The sequence below is a fragment of the Oratosquilla oratoria genome, chromosome 12 (genome assembly GCF_046742065.1).
Source record: "Oratosquilla oratoria isolate Oo_2021 chromosome 12, ASM4674206v1, whole genome shotgun sequence".
NCBI classification, from domain to species: domain Eukaryota; kingdom Metazoa; phylum Arthropoda; class Malacostraca; order Stomatopoda; family Squillidae; genus Oratosquilla; species Oratosquilla oratoria.
In genome coordinates, this window is record NC_134788.1 from 65,152,909 (window position 1) to 65,173,658 (window position 20,750).

Here is a 20,750-nt window from a genome sequence, read left to right on the forward strand (position 1 = left end):
GGGGCTCTTAGCCCTTTCTTTCAGTGGAGCTTCCTTCATGGGGTTTGGCCAGCCAGAGAGTTAACAGGGTTTCCCAGTTGTGGGAGATTTAACAGTGTTACCCCATTGGAGTTTTGTTCAGGCTTCCGACACCATACCTACACTTACAAGGGGTGTCATTTTTTTCAAGTGAGGTGTACCATGCTTGGTGTAATACATTTCCAAACCCCACCTAAGCCCAATGCTATGACTTCAGTTAGTTTAATCAAAAACTAAACCTGTACAAGACATGGTGTGGTCAATAGCTGTTCACTGATGATCTGGTGATATCTTAATTTGAAGTGCATCTACATTTTTTCTGTGTATCTTTATTCGTATTGTCAGGAAAAGTGAATGGACCGGCAGATTAGTTCAAAGATGAGCCTTCCAAAGTGATTAATAATTCTCTTCATGCTACCCATTAAGCTTAAGGATTTGATGTACAAATATAGAGCAAATTATTATATTTAATTCCCCTTATAACCCAGTATTGTATTTTTGGAAGTCATGTTCATAAAAAGGATAAAAACATTAAGATTGCTGTTGACCCTCATCACCAGTGGAGTGCCACAAAGCTCAGCACTCGGCCCTCTACTTTTTCTCATTCATATGGCAGACATCAATGGACAAGTGAAAATTTGGTTGGGACTTCTCTTGCCAATGATACTTGTGTACTTAGGACAGTGTCAACTGAAGTGGAGGCTGGACAGTTGCAAGAGAACCTCTCAATACTGTATTCATACAAACAAATGATATGGGTTTAACAACAAAAAGTTCAATAATATCACATACAACTCAAAACTTAACACTAGCTTTACATGAGTATACATGGCACCTGGTGTGACACTAACGTGTGACGGTACATTTACAGTATATATAACCAATGCGATAAAAAAAGCAACCAAATTGGCTGGATTATCTGTCCACTTAACTCATGTGACAAGTTACCCATGGTGACCCTTTACAGCACAGGCCACAATGAAAAGGCTTTTCATGATTAAATTTTGTGGTAAGGTGGGTCTCAGGCCAAGAAATGAGCTATTCTATTTTGAGGCAGATTCGAATATGTATGCTGATCAAGGACTTTTTGATATTTTTGCAACCCTGGGCAAAATAATTTTTTTTATTTTGTGACTGACATTGGTGGAGTTATGTGCCGAGTGTCATAAATAAGACAAATCATTAGGCATATATCTTTATTTATTTATCTATTTTTGTATTTCAAGAGTCCTTTGCATGGCAACAACAACAGAGCTGGCAAAAATATTTAATACATATTTCATATTCATCTGAATAATTACATTTAACCTTTCTAGCTTTACAAATGATTTATATATATATACACATACATATACCAAAGGCTTTTTCCCCCTTACACAGGGGGTAGCCAAAAAGACAAAGGCATAGAAACCACTCCCACCCATTCCATCACCTATATACTCCATTCCCCTCCTCCCTCCCTCTTGTCTTGGCACCTCCTGGATGACGGGTCATCCCTGCATCTTGTCCACTGCTCTGGGTCACACTGGATAAGCTTCTCTCCAGTGTGGGTCCTCATATGCCTTGTGAGATGACACTTTTTCGAGAAAGCATAATCACAAAGGTCATATCGAAAAGGCTTCTCTCCTGTGTGAGTCATGTGGTTTTTGAGCTGATTCTTTCATGGGAAAGCCTAATCACATAGGAAACACTGGAAAGGCTTCTCTCCTGTGTGGCTTATCAAATGATATTTGAGTTACTTCTTTTATGAGAAAGCTTTATTTCGCAGGCTACACTGGAAAGGCTTCTCTCCAGTGTGGATCCTCATATGCTGTCTGAGAGAACCCTTTTGTGAGAAAGCAGAATCACAAAGGTCACACTGGAAAATCTTCTCTCTTGTGTGGATCATCACATGATCTTTGAGGCAATTCTTTAGTGAGAAAGCTTTATCATGCAGGCCACACTGTAAAGGTTTCTCTCCTGTGTGGATCATAATGTGATCTTTGAGCTGATTCTTTCGTGGGGGAAGGTTTAGCACATACCACACTGGAAAGGCTTCTCTCCTGTGTGGTTCATCAAGTGATCCTCATATGCTTTCTGAGAGCACCCTTTTGTGAGAAAGCAGAATCACACAGGTCACATTTGAAGGGCTTCTCTCCTCTGTGTGGGCCCTCATATGCTGTGTGAGACCCTTTACTGAAAAAGCAGAATCACAAAGGTCACACTGGAAAGGCTTCTATCCTGTGTGGGTCCTCATATGATGTGCAAGAGAACCATTTAGTGGAAAGGATTCTCTCATGTGTGGGTCCTCATATGGTCTCTGAGATAACTCTTTCGTGGAAAGGCAGAATCACACAGGTCACATTTGAAAGGCTTCTCTCCTGTGTGGGTCTTTATGTGCTGTTTGAGATTACCCTTTTGTGAGAAAGCAGAATCACAAAGGTCACACTGGAAAGGCTTCTCTCCTGTGTGGGTCCTCATATGCTCTGTGAAATGACTCCTACGTAAGAAAGCAGATTCACACATACCACACTGGAAAGGCTTCTCTCCTGTGTGGGTCCTCATATGCTTTCTGAGAGAACACTTTTGTGAGAAAGCAGAATTACAAAGGTCGCACTGGAAAGGCTTCTCTCCTGTGTGGGTCCTCATATGCTCTGTGAGATGACACTTTTGTGAGAAAGCAGAATCACACAGGTCACACTGGAAAGGCTTCTCTCCTGTGTGGGTCCTCATATGCTTTGTGAGACCACCCTTACGTGAGAAAGCAGAACCACACACACCACACTGGAAAGGCTTGTCTCCTGTGTGGGTCATCATATGATGTATGAGATTACTCTTCTGTGAGAAAACTTTCTCACACACGCCACACTGGAAAGGCTTCTCTCCTGTGTGGGTCTTCATATGCTCTGTGAGAACACACTTATGTGAGAAAGCAGAACCACACAGATCACATTGGAAAGGCTTCTCTCCTGTGTGGGTCCTTATATGCTGTGTGAGATTACTCTTGCGTGAGAAATCTTTATCACACAGGCCACACTGGAAAGACTTTTCTCTTGTGTGGGTCCTCATATGCCTTGTGAGATAATCCTTTTGTAAGAAAGCAGAACTGCACAGGTCACACTGGAAAGGTGTCTCTCCTGCATGGATCATCATGTGATTTTTGAGGTGATTATTTCGTGAGAAAGCTTTATCACAGAGGCCACACTGGAAAGGCTTCTCTCCTGTACGGGTCCTCATATGTTGCTTGAGATGACCCTCTTGTGAGAAATCAGAATCACACAGGTCACACTGGAAAGGCTTCTCTCCTGTGTGGGTCATTACATGATCTCTGAGGTTATTCTTTCATGGGAAATCTTAATTGCTCAGGCCACATTGGAAAGGCTTCTCATGTGTGGATCTTCATATTCTTAGTGAGAGAATCCTTTCATGAGAAAACAGAAACACAGGAAAGGCTTCTCTATCCTGTGCTTTGTGAGAGCATCCTTTCTTGAGAAAACAGAATCACACACTGGAAATGCTTCTCTCTGTGGGCCATGAAGTGATTTTTTAGGTGACAGTTTTGTGTGAAAGCTTTCTCACATAAGTCACACTGGAATGGATTTTCTCCAGTGTGGGTTATCACATGAAAAAATTATTCTTTTGTGAGAAAGCTACATTGCACAGGTCACACTGGACAGGCTTCTCTCCTGTGTGGCTCATCATATGCTTTGTGAGAGAACCCTTTTGCGAGAAGGCTCAACTGCACAGGTCACACTGGAAGGCTTCCCTCCAGTGAGGGTCATGTGATATCTAAGATGACTAGTGATATAATTGTGCCACAGATATCACACAAGGTCCTTTTCATTGTATAACAAGTATGGGATATTCAGACAGTTCTTCCGATGAAGTGGTGATATTTACCTGGATCCTGAAAAAAAAAGTATCTATTACATCACCTAACTCTGAAAGTGTGCAATATACTCCAATGACTTAGTGGGTGTTTTGTACACAAACAATTTATACTCAAGATTCTTTGCACATGCCATGGCCTAACATAAAATAGGAAGAAACACTTACAGATATGGTGATATCATATTCCATTCTACTTTTTCATTAGAAATGAGGTGAAAATCATCCTATAGCTACATGCATACTAACTCCACCAGAACCATTCAAATTTTGCTATAGATTTTTTATCATGTCATGATATTTGGAAGTGGGCAATGGCCCCGCTGGCCACAACAGTCATATCTTAATATAACTCCATAACAAACCATGTTTGGGCTCATAAGACCTGAATCTAAACATGACCAACTCAAGGAAGGTTTATTCAGTCCATTTGTCTCAAATAAGTGATGCAAGTCACATCATTTAAGATTCTTAACAACACGTAATAAATAAAATTCATCCATATCTTTTCTCGTAACATTCAGTAAAATGCCTGTTTGTATAAAACATTTTCAATCTACAGGTCATTTAAACTTGGAGGAATTATATACACATACCTGGTCATCTTTAAGGAAGCCTGTGATTTCTTCCTTTCTGGTTGCGACACTCGTTTGACAATAATGGGCAAATAAAAAAATAAAAAAATCCCAATTCTATATGCGGAACTTTTTTTTATATTAGTACTCTCTTAGTTTAGGTGTCCCTGATTATTAACATTAATTTATGTCAAGTTGGATGTTCTATGAGCTTTGCTCTAACTAGAGCTTGTCCCACATTTCTGCTCAAATGGACACTTCCCATATGAACACTTTATACAAAAACATAATAACAGTACAGACAGGTGTACTATCATCGGCACCTGTATGCAGTACATTGGTTGGACAGTGTATTGTGACAGGGAATGACCAATTAACCATTTTTGGTATTTCCAATACATTTATGAAGTTGATATGTGTGCTTGTCCCACATTACTACTATCAGCATACTAACATCATCGGTGTTAGTATGAATAGCATAAAAGGAAAGTCCTACATTGTTTATGACATGTTCAGGTGATTTGTTGACCCATTAATCCTTCATATGCCAAGTTGCATGTCAATTGAGCCACCAGTTTGGATTTATGGATGATTATCTCTTAACCCCTTGAGTACCAGATGTGTGTTTTGTGACCCCTGCGTGTCACGGCTGAGTGCACCCGCCAGGAACCGAGCATGCTCCCCGTGACACGCACGTGTCACAGTTATAAGCTGTGTGTATTGAGGGCTCTCAAGGCCTCGGTTTCTGGGTTATTTCTACCCATGTGGTGGTAAGTGTCTGTGTTTACAAACATAAGGCTCCAGCCATTTGTGGGACGGTTTGAAACTTTTGTTTACGTAAGGTTGACAGGTCGGTAACAAAGGGGTTGACAATAGTTGCTATTGCAACATGATAGGTATTAGTAAGAAAAGTATAAAAGGAAGGTCCTACATTGCTTTAGACATGCTCACATGATTTGTTGGTCCATATAACCTTTACACGCCAAGTTGCATGTCAATTGGGCCAATGGTTTGGATTTTATTGATGATAATCTCTAAATTGACAACTTAATAGTTGCCATGAAAAGGCAAATTTGGTATGATGGAGATGTCCCAAATTGTTTTTGACATGCTCAGGTGATTTTTTGACCCATAAAAACCAAGTACTGTATTCCAAATTTCAATAAAATTGGACTAAAAAAAACGTATCTCCCTTATTTTCTAAGCTATTTAAAAAATATATATATCTTTTTTTATTTCTAATTAAATTTTCTTTCATAGGCAACACAAATTTAATGGTTATTATTATATATATATTTTTGTTTGCCTGTACCTACTTTAAGCCAAAAATTTGGAATTCCAGAAAATTTCAAAATGCCGTATCTCCCTTATTTTTAAAGTGATTAAAAAAAAACTTCTGTTTGTAATGAAAAGGTCTTTTACAGGCAACAAGAACTGAAGGGTTCAACCAAACTTGGAATTTCAGTGGTTGTACCAACCCTTGGTAAATATAAAGATGTTCTACCTTTTTTTCTATGTAGCTGCTGACGTTACTATTAGTTTGCGGTTTTTATATCTGGAGTTCAGAGTACATTAGAATGATAAGAGCTAGTCAATGGTATTGGTAATTGCAGCTGTGAGTTTGGCAAACATTCTGATAAACACCCACCCTTGCTCAGAATACCATATACAGTGCGAACGAGAATGGAAGAGTAGCAAATGCACTAAGTTGTCTTACCCCTATATCATTGCACTTACGAATTCAAGAAGAAGGTACACTTGTTTAACCTGTACAAAGCACAGCCACGAAAACAAGTTCTTTAGATAACTGACCGAGTGCAACTCAATGCTTGACGGGCTATGGCGTCATATGTAAACAAATGACACAAGGGTGGAGGTGAAAGTTTTCTGTACATCTCTATTTTTCCATGTTTCATATTTTATATCTAATATTTTGTTTTAGATTATGTTTCGCATTTTCTATTTTTCATTTCTATTTCATATTTGTATATTCTATTTTCTTATTTCTATTTCATATTTACATTTTCATTTTCTATTTATATTTTATATAGGCCTATATTTCTATTTCTTATTCGTGTTTTCTATTATTTTTGTTTATATTACTATTTTAATTACTATTTCTATTTTTAATTCTACATCTATGTTTTATTTCTATTTTCTCTATCAATTTTCTATTTCTACACATTTTTTCTATAATTCTATGATGCAGTTGTGATTGCTGATACGATAGAGCAGGAGCCCTCAACATACTTTCCCATGTAGCCCACACTTATGTATTGCTGTCCTGTAGCCTCCTGGAAACCAATTCAACACTGAATAGAATCAGTTGGCATTCACTAAACACCACTAGTTTTTAGTTTGGGGTCCCGATCGTAGAACACTGACTCCTTTGGGGACCATGTCGGGACCACAGATTGAAAACCACCGCGATAGAGACTGAACACGGGACTAGAAAGAAATTGTCTAGAAATCAATAAAAACAAAACTGAAGTGATGTATGTAGGACACACAAAACGAGGGCATAAATATCACAGCAGGAATACTTCAGTGAAGGGTGACATATGACTTGATGAATGATGTCAAATATTATTCTCAACTTCGAGCTTTTGTTGTGGTTAGGTTCGCCGGACAAGCCAAGGAAATAAAACTAAGGCACACGGGGAGAAGTCACCGTGTTGTAACTGGGGGAGGTCACGTATAATTACGGAACACTGGGACAGATCACGGGTTGGCGTAAACGGTACTTGGAGAGGTCACTCCCGGGTTCGGCGCCAATCTTTTTCTCAGTCTTTGAGAACGACGTATGGTAGGAGGTTCTTCCCTTTGGCGGGGAATGGGAGGCCTCTGTGGAGGAGACTCCGATTTCTTGGGGTTGTCCATCTGGCTCCTCCGAACAGGTTTCATGCTAGGGAGGAGGGCGAAGTCATTTACTTGCCTATTAATAGCAGGTTGCAGCTCCTTTATCCAGATGGCTTCCAAGATAGCCAAGCGCTGTGGGTCCTCCTCTTTTGCCACAACTTTGATGTTTTTGACCATAGTCGAGGTGGTGTCGATGCTGGATCCAGTGGTGTTGCTTAGGCCCTCCGTGTTGCAAGTGCATGGTGATTCTTCTGGATAATGTGGTGGTCGTCCTTCCCATGTAGACCGAAAGGGGCGTGCAGTCCTCCTCTGGGCATGTGTATTTATATACTACGTGAGATTGACAAACCTCCTACGAAACATCTTGATGTTTAATTTTTTCTGCTTATATTGTCTTTGGCTGTATTTTTTGTATTAATTTCTTGTGTTTTGTTTACTGTGTGCTGTACTTTTGTGTTCATTATAACTTTTGTGTTTCCTATCAGTTTTGGACATTTTATTTGCTCCCTCTCCCCCTACCAGAAATCTACTTTTCGCAAGCTTGAGAGCTCACGCAAAAAAGTTAATTAACATTTCTTTTGCTGTTGTTTTTAACAGAATATGTATGTAATATATATATGTACACACACACACACATATATATATATATATGTTTCATTAAAAATGATGGCTAGTTGTGCATTAATAATTTTCTTAATGGTATTTTCCATATACCTTATTAAGGATTTGTTTTCCTTAGGAAGGAAATTTATGACTTGGCTGTATGTAGTCATATTAGCTAGATCGCGATTTCGGGTTCAAGACCCTTCTTCAGTAGCTATAGGGATAAGAATTAATCCAAAGATTCTAGTAAAGATCTAAGTTTTATACTAGAGTTACTATACTTGCTAATCACTGGGGGAGGTCACCTGGTATTACGGGCAGGGACGAAATGTCACGTGCGCTAGGGAGCCTCCGGGTTTGTGTTGTGGCGGAATGTGGCGTTTTGTCTCGTAGTTGGACAATATATATATATATATATATACATATATATATCGCATTCCTGTAGTTGCTTCTGCTTCAGTCTTTAATCCTCCTTGGATTCACACGACACGGTCCCTATGCTATTTTTCCTACCATCTAACTTGTAACACAGCCAAGTCGCCCCCCCCCCCTTCACACCACTCACACAGACATGGACACACCTGTGGCCCTCACTACACTGCCCACGCGCAACGACCAGCGAACGCCTCCCCCCCTCCCGGGGTACCAACTCCTCGCGCCTTTTTACCCCCCACCCCAACCAGGGGTGCCAACCGCGCGTCCTCGTCTGTGCCATATTCACCACATCCACACCACAGTAACTTTGTTAATTATCAAATCAGAGTAAGAAATATAATTCTCATAATATTACATCTTTCCCGTCAAAAAACTTATGGAGTATTATATTGAAAAGGACAATGCAACACTTCCAGGAACATATAATTCCCGAAATCCCTGGACAGTGGAAGGAGGAGGTGGTGGTTGTGGGGCATGATAATTCTCGTGCACTGGGAAATTGGCAAAGGGGGATAGCTACAGTGGGAGCAGCCAGAGTCCAGGAAATTTGGGATACCGGCCGGGACCATGGACATTCCCAAACTATGCATGCAATCAAAGAGGGGAACAAACTCATATAGCACCGTGCCCTAGGCTAATCAAACAGAACATACTACACCAAGTTTATTGATTAAAATTATTTCTACAATCAATGACATGCAACTGGAATCTTTAAGTATTCAATCTATTAACCCATTAAACTCCGATGACAAGATGTCTTGTCATTTGGTCAAATAAAACAAAAAATCATAAAACACCAAAATGTTTGATCAACCAGAAAAAATATGACGTCAGTCCTCGCTTCGCTCGCGAGCGAGGACTAACGTCATATTTTTCTGGTGTTTGATCAAACATTTTGGTGTTTTATGATTTTTTGTTTTATTTGACCAAATGACAAGACATCTTGTCATCGGAGTTTAATGGGTTAACTTGCCCTATTTACTTACGACTTACGTTTCCCTACCTGGCAAGCCCTGCGCGCTTTGGCCCCTAACTAGATCATATCTAAATACCTCGGTTTACTCTGGAGTCTCTCCGAGGATAGCGCACTGCCGGATAAAGACTTCAAATGAGTACATGTCCTCGGTTGTACAGGACGAGGCCACTGGTCTTGGCCACACACGTGGTACGGAGGGCAGCGGAAACCGCCCTTTGCTGTTGGCACGCCTCGTGGCGGGGAGCGAATCCGCTTCCGAAGACTTCCTTTTCCAGATCTCACCACACTGAATAAAGTCATGTCCTAGTTATTGAGTCACTGGAGTGGGTTCGACATGCACTCCGAATGGACTTGCAGACTCTGAAGGCAGAACCCGTCGCGTCACAGATCACGCACGCTCCAATACGTCTTTGTGTCACTGTGCGTAACACTTGTCTCATTTCAAGAAGTCTCCGGGACACTAGGCATACGAATCACTTTTGTATGGCCGGCGATGGGTAAACGAGTCGGATTGATGTTTAAAATCCTCGATAGTCACCCTATGGGAGAGTGGGACACGTCTGGTTCTTCCGAGAGCACGTGTGGTCCACCTCACCCTGTACGAACCTGAGGTTAACTACTTGGAGACCGTCCGCGTCGGGTCAACTGCTTTTTCCAATACACTGTTGCCAGTGCTCCCTTTTCTAATCACCAGTTTTGAAAGGAATGCAATGCAACGTTTATGTAGGAGTTGAATTACTTCTTGTAGTCCTTTGAGGTAATCACTAGTTACGAGAAAGGACTATATGATCCTAACTAGCCTATACGAGAAGTGGCAAACGCGCAGGGTGGGGGGATTTGAAACCGTCATAGAACCAATTCGAACTGTAACACCTGGGTGAATGAAACACACCAGTCCTAATCATAAAGTACCAAGTTAAAACTGAACAGTAAAACTGAGAGGTTGAGTTATTCCAATCTTAACACCATAAGATTCGTGATGTCTTTTCGGCTATTACTCTCCTCTACTCTAGGGAATCATTGGAAGTAATATCTCAAGAATTTCCTCCCCCATTTCGTTCAAGGTGTCTCTTCGCACAGTTGCAGTGCCTTGACGAGTTTGAGAGTTCCCTATTTGCTCAAGAATTTCCTCCCCCATTTCGTTCAAGGTGTCTCTTCGCATGAAGAGACACCTTGCACGAAATGGGGGAGGAAATTCTTGAGCAAATAGGGAACTCTCAAACTCGTTAAGGCACTGCAACTGTGCGAAGAGACACCTTGAACGAAATGAGGGAGGAAATTCTTGATCAAATAGGGAACACTCAAACTCGTTAAGGCACTGCAACTGACTGCTAACTTGACACAACAGTTAGTGGAGAGAAGGGGGAGGGAAAATGTCAAGAAATAGTTATTAGAGGCCGTGAGACTTCCAACGATTCCATAGAGTAGAGGAGAGTAATAGCCGAAAAGTGCTGAAACGAGACGAAAGAAAAATGAGAAGTAATAGCCAGTGTGTCACAACGCAAAGTTGTGACAACATGTTATCATCGAACCGATGGATAAAGGAATTTTATAAATATTTGTAAAGAAATTGCAAAATTGCATCAAATCATTATAAATCTAGCCCTGTAAGGGGCTTCACCCTTTACATGTTCTAATCTCACTGAAACCATTAATAACCCTCTTAGATGTACTGTACCTTCATGTCTACTGGACTTGTCACATAAGAATATAAGAATGAAGGAGACTGCAAGAGACCATGAAGCCTACACTAGGTAGTTCCATGTCTAATACCACCTGTCATCCTGTGGGTCGGAAAGGTGATTTACTTGTTTTCCATAGAAATCCCATTCCTGTGGTTGCTTCTGGGTCAGCCCTTAACCCATTCAACTCCGATGACAAGATGTCTTGTGATTTGGTCAAATAAAACAAAAAATCATAATAAAACAACAAAATGTTTGATGATCAAACAGCACCAGAAAAATATGACGTCATCAGTCCTCCTCGGGGAGGAGGACTGATGACGTCATATTTTTCTGGTGCTGTTTGATCATCAAACATTTTGTTGTTTTATTATGATTTTTTGTTTTATTTGACCAAATGACAAGACATCTTGTCATTGGAGTTGAATGGGTTAATCGTACTTGGATACACACAGCAAAGTCCCTATGATAATTTTCCTACCATCTAGCTTCTAACACGACCCTCTGCACATCTCCCACCTTCGTCCACCCACACACACACATCCACACACCCGTGGCCCTTGCTATACACTGCCACCCAAACCGACGCACGGGCAGTCCCCCCTTCTGGGGTCACCGAGTGACTCTTCTAGAATCAGGCCATCCTTCTAAAGTAAATACTTTGTGTCTAAAATACACTATCTTAGTATTGTCTTTAAGAAACTTTAAATTACCTGAGGCATCTAGCTGTTCGTTTGTTACAAAATTCATTTCAACCTCTAAATCTTCATTTTGCATTTCTTCAGCCCAGCTAACTCTACTCAGAGCATCAGCCATGTACAGTACATATCTTTGCCTTTCTTATGTTGTACTTGCAGTGAATATTTCTGAAGTCTTAGAAGCATTTTCTGTAACCTCGGAGGGACTGAAGACAGGGATTTCTTAAAAATACTCTCTAAGGGTTTATGGTCAGTGTCTACAATTACCTCACTTCTGCCATACAGATAAAAATGACATTTTTCTGCTCCCAAATCTATAGCTAGGAGCTCTTTCTCTATTTTAGGTGTAATTTCTCTGAGTCTTGGTTAGGGACATGGCAGCATAGGCAATAGGGTGATCTTCTTGTAAAACACATGCCCCTACAGTATACCTCAAGGCATCAATGGTCAAAATGACTGGTTTACAAATAATAACATCTCAAAACTGGTGCTTCACTGACCATATTTTAAAGTTTTTGAAAACATGTCTCTTGAGCTCCTTCCCACTTGAAATCTTTTCCTTTCTCCAGCAAACTTCTCAGAGGTTCATTGATATCAGACATATTTGGAATAAACTTTCCTAAGTAATTAATCATTCCCAGAAATCTTAGTAGTTCTTGCTTAACTCAAGGGGCTGGAAACTCCTTAATGGATTTGACATCAGCTGTTAATATATGACCAATGTACTCTAACTGCCTAGTTTTAAGTTTTACCTTGCTTGAATTTAACTTTAAATTTCTTTTTTGGCATCTTCTAAGAACTTTTTCAAGCCTTATGTCATGTTGGGCTTCAGAACTACCATACACCAATATATCATCCATTATGATTTCCACTCCCTCAAGATCATCAAACAGCTCATGGATGTACCTCTGATAAATTTCTGGAGCAGGACTAATGCCAAAAAGAAAGATGTAAGTACTTATACCTACCAAAACAAGTGTTAAATATGAGTAGTTTGGAAGACTCACTTCATCTAATTTCATTTGCCAAAAACCCTTTGTAGCATCTAATACATAAAACATTTTGGCATCATCAGTAGGCCTTGTTGACACTTCTTCAATAGTTGGTAGGGGATAGTGTTGCCTCTTTAAAGCCTTATTTAAATCTCTAGGATCTAGACATATCCTTAATTTACTTTATCTACAATGACCATACTGTTAACCCAATCTGCTGGACAACTTTCTCTGATGATCGCACCTTTCCTTTCCATATCATCTAATTCACATTTCAATCTATCCTTCAAGGTTACAGGCACTTTACATGGAGGATGAGCCACTGGTCTAACATTTGGATCTACCTCTGTAATTCACCCTCTAAACATCCTAGTCCATCAAACACATCCATGTATTTACATAATACCTTGTCAGTGGTTACCTCCAATAAGGTGAAAGCTTTATCACACTAGAATGGCTTTTCTCCAGTGTGGGTCATCCTATGCTGTGTGAGAGTACCCTTCACTGAAAAAGCAGAATCACAAAGGTCACACTGGAAAGGCTTCTCGCCTGTGTGGGTCCTCATATGCAATGTAAGAAGATCCTTTTTTGAGAAAGCAGAACCACACAGATCACATTGGAAAGGCTTGTCTCCTGTGTGGGTTCTCAAATGCTGTGTGAGATTATGCTTTTGTGAGAAAGCAGATTCACATATATCACACTGGAAAGGCTTCTCCCCAGTGTGGGTCCTCATATGCTGTGTGAGATTATGCTTTTGTGAGAAAGCAGATTCACATATATCACACTGGAAAGGCTTCTCTCCTGTATGGGTCCTCATATGTTCTGTGAGAGTACCCTTTCTTGAAAAAGCAGAATCACAAAGGTCACACTTGAAAGTCTTCTCTCCTGTGTGGGTCCTCATATGCTGTGTGAGAGTATGCTTTAGTGAAAAAGCAGAATAACAAAGGTCACACTGGAAAGGCTTCTCTCCTGTGTGGGTCCTCATATGCTCTGTGAGAGCAACCTTTCTTGAGAAGGCAGAACCACACAGGTCACACTGGAAAGGCTTGTCTCCTGTGTGGGTCCTCATATGCTGTGTGAGATTACTCTTTTGTGAGAAAGCTTTCTCACACAGGCCACACTGGAAAGGCTTCTCTCTTGTGTGGGTCATCATATGCCGTGTGAGATGAACCTTTTGTAAAAAAAACCCAGAAACACAAAGGTCACACTTGAAAGGCTTGTCTCCTATGTGGGTTCTGATATGATCTTTGAGGGAATTATTTTGAGAGAAAGCTTTATCACACAGGCCACACTGGAAAGGCTTCTCTCCTGTATGGGTCCTCATATGCAATGTAAGAATACTCTTTTTCGAGAAAGCAGAATCACACAGGTCACACTGGAAAGGCTTTTCTCCTGTGTGGGTTCTCATATGCAATCTAAGAACATTCTTTTGTGAAAAAACAGAATCACAAAGTTCACACTGGAAAGGCTTCTCTCCTGTGTGGGTCCTCATATGCAATGTAAGAACATTCTTTTGTGAAAAAGCAGAATCACAAAGGTCACACTTGAAAGGCTTCTCTCCTGTGTGGGTCCTCATATGCTGTGTGAGAGTACCCTTTTGTGAAAAAGCAGAATCACAAAGGTCACACTGGAAAGGCTTCTCTCCTGTATGGGTCCTCATATGCAATGTAAGAACATCCTTTCTTGAGAAAGCAGAACCACACAGGTCACACTGGAAAGGCTCATCTCCTGTGTGGGTCATCATATGCCGTGTGAGATGAACCTTTTGTATAAAAGCAGAATCACAAAGTTCACACTTGAAAGGTTTCTCTCCTGCATGGATCATCATGTGATCTTTGAGGGATTTATTTTGAGAGAAAGCTTTATCACACAGGCCACACTGGTAAGGCTTCTCTCCTGTATGGGTCCACATATGCAATGTAAGAACATTCTTTTGTGAGAAAGCAGAATCACACAGGTCACACTGGAAAGGCTTCTCTCCTGTGTGGCTCATCATATGCTTTGTGAGAGAACCCTTTTGCAAGAAGTCTCAACTGCACAGGTCACACTGGAAAGGCTTCCCTCCAGTGTAGGTCATCATGTGATATCTAAGATGACTAGTGATATAAGTGTGCCACAGATGTCACACTAGGTCCTTTTCATTGTATAACAAGTATGGAATCTACAGGTAGCTCTTTCAATGCAGTGGTGATATTTACCTTCATCCTGAAAAAAAATGTAGTTATAATAACATCTAACTCTGAAAGTGTGCAATATACTCTAATGAGATAGTGGATGTTTTGTACACAAACAATTTCATACTCAAGTTTGTTCCTAAACAGACCCTTTGCACATGCCATGGCCTAACATAAAATAGGAAGAAACACTGCCAGATATGGTGATACCATATTCCATTCTACTTTTTCATTAGAAATGAGGTGAAAATCATCCTAAAGCTACATAAGTACAAACTCAACCAGAACCAAATTTTGCTATAGCTTTTTCATCATGTCATGATATTTGGAAATGGACAATGGCCCAGCTGGCCACAACAGTGCTGTTTGAATGTGTTATCATTCTTAACAAAATGTAATAAATAAAATTCATCTAGGAAACTGCAGAGGTATTATCCATATCTTTTGTCATCAGATTCAGTAAAATACCTGTTGAATAAAACATTTTAAATCTACAGATCATTTAATACATACATACTGTACATACACCAAAGGCTTTTTCCCCCTTACAAGGGAGGTAGCCAAAAAGAAAAAGGTATAAAAACCATTCCCATCCATTCCATCCCTAAATACACTCCACTCCCTTCCACCCTCTACCCTCCCTCTTATCTTGGCACCTGGATGACAGGTCATCCCTGCATCTTGTCCACTGCCCTGGGTCACAGGCAGTGTTGCAAGGCACAGCACATCCACAGCAAGGCCGATTCATTAAATCGGCGACCCCCCTCCCCCCTCATGCAGAAAAGGAGAAGACGGGGAGAAATCATTTCGGGCTGCTTCAAATTTTGCTCACACATACTACCTCACCCCCCCATCCATTCCACCTCATGCATCACAACATCATCCATATACAACCATTCTCCATTCACCTATCTTCTGTCCTCTCCCGTTCATCCTCAACATACATTCCCCTCTTCCCCAAAGCCCCATTCACCCCATCCATCCATCTCATCCTAGGTTGCCCCCTCATGTTCACTCCCTCCTCATCTGCCTTCCATACCTCTTTTACTAGTCTTTCTTCACTCATTCTTTCCATGTGTCCAAACCATCCCAATACTCTTTCATCCGCCCTATCTCCCAACTCCCTTATCACTCCTGTTCTCCTCCTCACCTCATTTCTTGCTCTATCCAGCCTAGTAACCCCCATCATACTTCTCAGACACCTCATCTCAAACACATTCAAACTCCTTCTCTCTTATGTTCCATGTTTCTGCCCCATACAGTGCTGTTGGCACAATCACTCCTTCATACAATTTCCTCTTAGCATCCATTCCCAAATGTCTATTCCTCATTACACTTTTTAATCCACCAAGGCATTTACTCGCTTCTCTCAGTCTACATTCTACCTCCACCTCCACTCCACCCTTTCCTGCCACGTTTGCACCCAAGTATCTAAAACTATCTACTTCCTCCAGTCACTCTCCCTTCCACCCCTTGTACATCTCATCACCTTACTTTTATCCACATTAATCTTCAACTTTCTTCTTTCACACACTCTCCCAAACTCTGTCACCAACTTCCTCAATCCCTCCTGCTACAAGTGCAGTGTTGTCCACAAACAACAGCTGGCTCACCTCCCACTTTTCTCCGTTTTCTTTAAACATCTCCAATCCCTGACCCACCACCCTTGCATTTACCTCTTGCACCACCCCATCCATGTATAAGTTGAACAGCCAGGGTGACATAACACATCCCTGACGAAGTCCCACATTTACCTCGAACCACTCACTCTCTCCATTTCTAATCCTGACACATGCTCTACTATCGTAAAAACTCTTGACAGCTCCCAGAAGCTTTCCTCCTACAGATACTCCTCGTTTAACGACGACAATTGGGACCAGCGCGCCGTCGTTAACCGAATTGGTCGTTAAGCGAAAGTGTATACATATACGTACATGTACTGTATGTACAATGTCCAGCAATACATGTATCTTTATTTTCGTGTATTTTCCCTCTTTTATACAGTACATTAAAGCTTTATTTACTGTTTATTTACGGTGGTTAGGTTCCTGAAATTACCGTATATGACCAAATCCACGTATGCTGACATTCCATATTGAATACCGGGGTATTTTTTTAGTTTCGACCATGGACGCAATATAGCAATAGAAATTTAATTATTAATTTTGTAAATTAAAATGTATCAACGTAATATGCAATTTTGTGGGCGGAAATGAAAGTAAAAAATACCATGCTACAAGAAAATATGCTAATGAACGAAGTCGGTAGCATAGGATCGGGACGCCATCTTGTCGTCTGCCAACGTCTCTCACGAGGACGAGCCGGATGACATTTAATTTGCAGGTAATGATTTATCAAACACAGGTTAGGTTAGTTTAGTTTAGGTTAGACGGATTTATCCTTTCATTTCTTCGACATCGGCATCTATCATAACAAACATGGTGTACCATTCGTCCGACATGACTTCGTTACTTACGAAATTTATTTTAGCACCTTTTTTTTCCGCTCACAAAATTGCCTATTACGTTGATATATTACAATTTACAAAATTAATTTTCTATTGCTATATTGCGCCCTTTGGTCGAAACTAAAAATTTACCACTACCGGTATATACTGTACCCCAGGTAGTTTTTTCAGCTTGCTGGATGGTAATGTAGACCTAAGCTTCAGAACACTTTACCTCACAGGTAATATCCACCGTACAAGTTCATTTATAACATCATACAAATTTGCCTCAGCCAACTTAATTATCGTACACGACGTCGTAACTTCGGGAGATTTACGTTAAACGACGTCATAAAGCCCGTCGTTACTCCGAGTTGTCGTTAACCGAGTAGGTCGTTAAACGAGGAGTACCTGTATCCCATATATCAGCAAAACCTCCCATAGTGCCTTCCTGTCTACCCTGTCACAAGTCTTTTCCAGATCCATAAAAGCCCAATAAACATCCTTATCTTCTATAGCTTTCTCACATATCTGTCTTACCACAAAAATCTGATCTACGCAACCTCTACTTGTCCTAAAACCACACTGTTCCTCGCCAATTGCTCCCTCTGTTCCTCTCTCAATCCTCTCAATCAAGATCCTCCCATAAGCCATCCCAACTACACTTAACAAGCTAATCCCTTTGAAACTACTACATTCACACTTGTCCCCTTTTCCATTGTAAAGTGAAACTATACAGGCACTCCTCAAGTCCTCCGGCACTCTACCCTTTCTCCAGCAAATATTAAATAACCTCACCAGCCAGTCCACCATCACTGTACCTCCTTTTTTAAGACATTCTGAATGGGATTCATCCAGACCATGTGCCTTACCTGCTTTCATCATCTTAACAATTGCCTTCACTTTATCCTTCCTTATTTCTCCTCCATTTTCCTCACTCACCACGGCCATTTTCTTAGCACTTCCCAATGCAACTATCATTCCCTCCTTATCCTCCTTCACATTTAGCAACTCCCTAAAATACTCTGCCCATCTTCCCCTTACTGCCTTCTCTTCCATTATCATCTCTCCATCTGCACCTTTTACCTTTTCTTCTCTACTTGATTTGCCTCCTCTTCCTCTCTTAATTTCTTTCCAAAACATCTTTTTATTACTTTCAAAATTTTCTGTCATACTCATACCCCATTTCACATCTGCTCTCCTCTTTGCCTCCTTTACCTTGTGCTTTACTTCTCTTTTCTTTGTACCTCTCATATGATTCCCTCATCCCATTTTGTAACCAATCTGTGAAAGCTTGCTTCTTCTCTTCTATAACATTCTTTCTTTCCTCATCCCACCATTCACTACCCTTCCTTCTATTTCCTCCTGTCCTTCTTGTTCCACACACCATCTTCGCACACTTTGTAACTCCCTCCTTGAACCATCCCCATTCCTCCTCCTCTCCTAGCTCTACTCTATCCTTCACTCCCTCCCACTCCTCTCTCAGCTTCTTGTACTCCTTCTCCTTTTCCTTTAAATAATTCACTCTAACCACCTCCATAACTTTTGTCCTTTTCCTCTTTCTCCATCTATCCTCCACTCTCAACTTACCTTCAACCAAAAAATGATCTGATATTCCACCACTCTCTCCCCTTAGCACATGTACATCCTCAACTCTTCCTATTATACTCCTATCTACCACTACATAGTCCATTAATGCTCTATCTACCACCCTTCTCCCATGTGTACTTATGCTTGACTTTCTTCCGAAACACTGCATTTGCTATCATCAACTCAACTCTCTAGACACATCTCCACCATCAACTCTCCACTATGATTCTTTCCTAGAACTCCACATTTCCCAACCACCCCATCTATTGGTTCATTTCCTACCCTTGCATTAAGGTCTCCCAATACTACTACATTGACGTTCCTCCCTAATCCCTCTATGCACTCATTTAAATCTATCCAAAAAGCCTTCCTTTCTTCTACACTCTTCTCACTACCAGGCCCATATGCACTTACAAGAACCCACATCTCCTTTCCCAGTTTCACCTTCATCCACATTATCCTTGAAGAAACCTCCTTCCACTCCACTACACGTTTACCTATCTCTTCACTTACTAGTATATCCACCCCTTCTCTCAGGGAGAAGAATGCCTGGTCCCAATCCCCGTCCCGTGTTTCTTGTCTCTTACGATCCAAGTGGAAATACTTGATGGCAGTATTCTTTTCCCCCCACTACAGGGTAGGCGAAGCAAGGAAATGAAATTCTGAGAAATGGTACAGGACAGCAACAAGGGGTTGGGGGAGCATAATGGAAGGACAGTAGCAGTATAATAAAAGTTTCATCATTTCTCTGTGAGCAGAGTCCTCCTCTATCACAAACGAAATGATGTGTGGCTCTGGTCCGTAGGGGTGCCCCATCTTGGACGGAAGGTTTCCACTGACAGTTTTAGCAACCCATTCAAATGGGTTTTTCTCAGTTTGAGCTCTGTTTGCATTCAACTTGTATGCAGGTGATTCAAAATATCTTCCTGTCCTAGAAGTTTAGCTGCTTTTTCAAAAACTGACTGAGTTTCACCAATTTAAGCATAAATTTGGATCATTGCACTGGCAATTTAGTTTTCCATATGGAAATCTAAAGGAAAACTATATAATAACTTTTGAATGTGATATTCGTGTTTTTTAGCTTGCTTTTCCCAGAAATGAGTGACTTCAAGATTGTTGATCACGATGCAGCTGTGCATTTGCCACTGGAAAACAAGTTTTGGATTGTCAGGTTTTGCCAGCAGATGCCATCTAGCAGCAATACTTCTATTTTTAAAGAACTGAATCTAAACTTCTAGAACAGGAAGACATTTTGAACCACCTGCGCATGCATCAAACGCTACCAAGGTCAAACTCAGGAGAACCTAGTTCAATAGGTTGCTCAAAATTGCAGCGGCAATATCTAAAATTCCAACTGCAATGGTGACACTGCACGCGGACCCATGTGTACAGTCTTAATTATTGCCATGGCAACATGATCAGTGTTAGTAAGAATAGCATAAAAGGAAGGTCCTACATTGTTTGTGACATGCTCAGGTGATTTGTTGACCCATAAAACCTTCATATGCCAAGTTGCATGTCAGTTGAGCCAGCAGTTTGGATTTATGGATGATTATCTCTAAATTCACAATAGTTGCCATGGCAACATGATAGGTATTAGTAAGAATAGTATAAAAGGAAGGTCCTACATTGTTTTAGACATGCTCAGATGATTTGTTGATCCATAAAACCTTCACATGCCAAGTTGCATGTCAATTGGGCCAGTGGTTTGGATTTTATTGATGATAATCTCTAAATTGACAACTTCATAGTTGCCATGAAAAGGCAAATTTGGTATGATGGAGATGTCCCAAATTGTTTTTGACATGCTCAGGTGATTGGTTGACCCATAAAAA

The 20,750-nt window shown here is 40.8% G+C and overlaps 1 protein-coding gene across 1 annotated transcript; it reads right to left on the bottom strand.

Moving 5' to 3' along the window:
- Nucleotides 1-1,395: 1,395 nt before the first annotated feature.
- LOC143030472 (uncharacterized) lies at nucleotides 1,396-14,995 on the bottom strand. Its single transcript, XM_076193621.1, has 6 exons — nucleotides 13,172-14,995; nucleotides 12,740-12,837; nucleotides 12,466-12,643; nucleotides 9,420-9,619; nucleotides 3,898-3,904; nucleotides 1,396-3,336 (listed from the first exon to the last, which is right to left on the bottom strand). Exons 1-6 carry the CDS (start codon nucleotides 14,699-14,701, stop codon nucleotides 2,293-2,295), a joined length of 3,057 nt encoding a protein of 1,018 aa, XP_076049736.1. The 5' UTR covers nucleotides 14,702-14,995; the 3' UTR covers nucleotides 1,396-2,292.
- Between the last annotated feature and the right edge of the window lie 5,755 nt (nucleotides 14,996-20,750).

Coding starts and splice junctions, on each gene's coding strand:
- LOC143030472 (XM_076193621.1), bottom strand. CDS start 14,701: ATGATGAGCCACACAGGAGAGAAGCCTTTCCAGTGTGACCTGTGTGAT. Junction 12,644..12,739: donor GATGCTACAAAGGGTTTTTG/GCAAATGAAATT, acceptor TTTTGGCATTAG/TCCTGCTCCAGAAATTTATC. Junction 9,620..12,465: donor TAAAGTTAAATTCAAGCAAG/GTAAAACTTAAA, acceptor GACTTTATTCAG/TGTGGTGAGATCTGGAAAAG.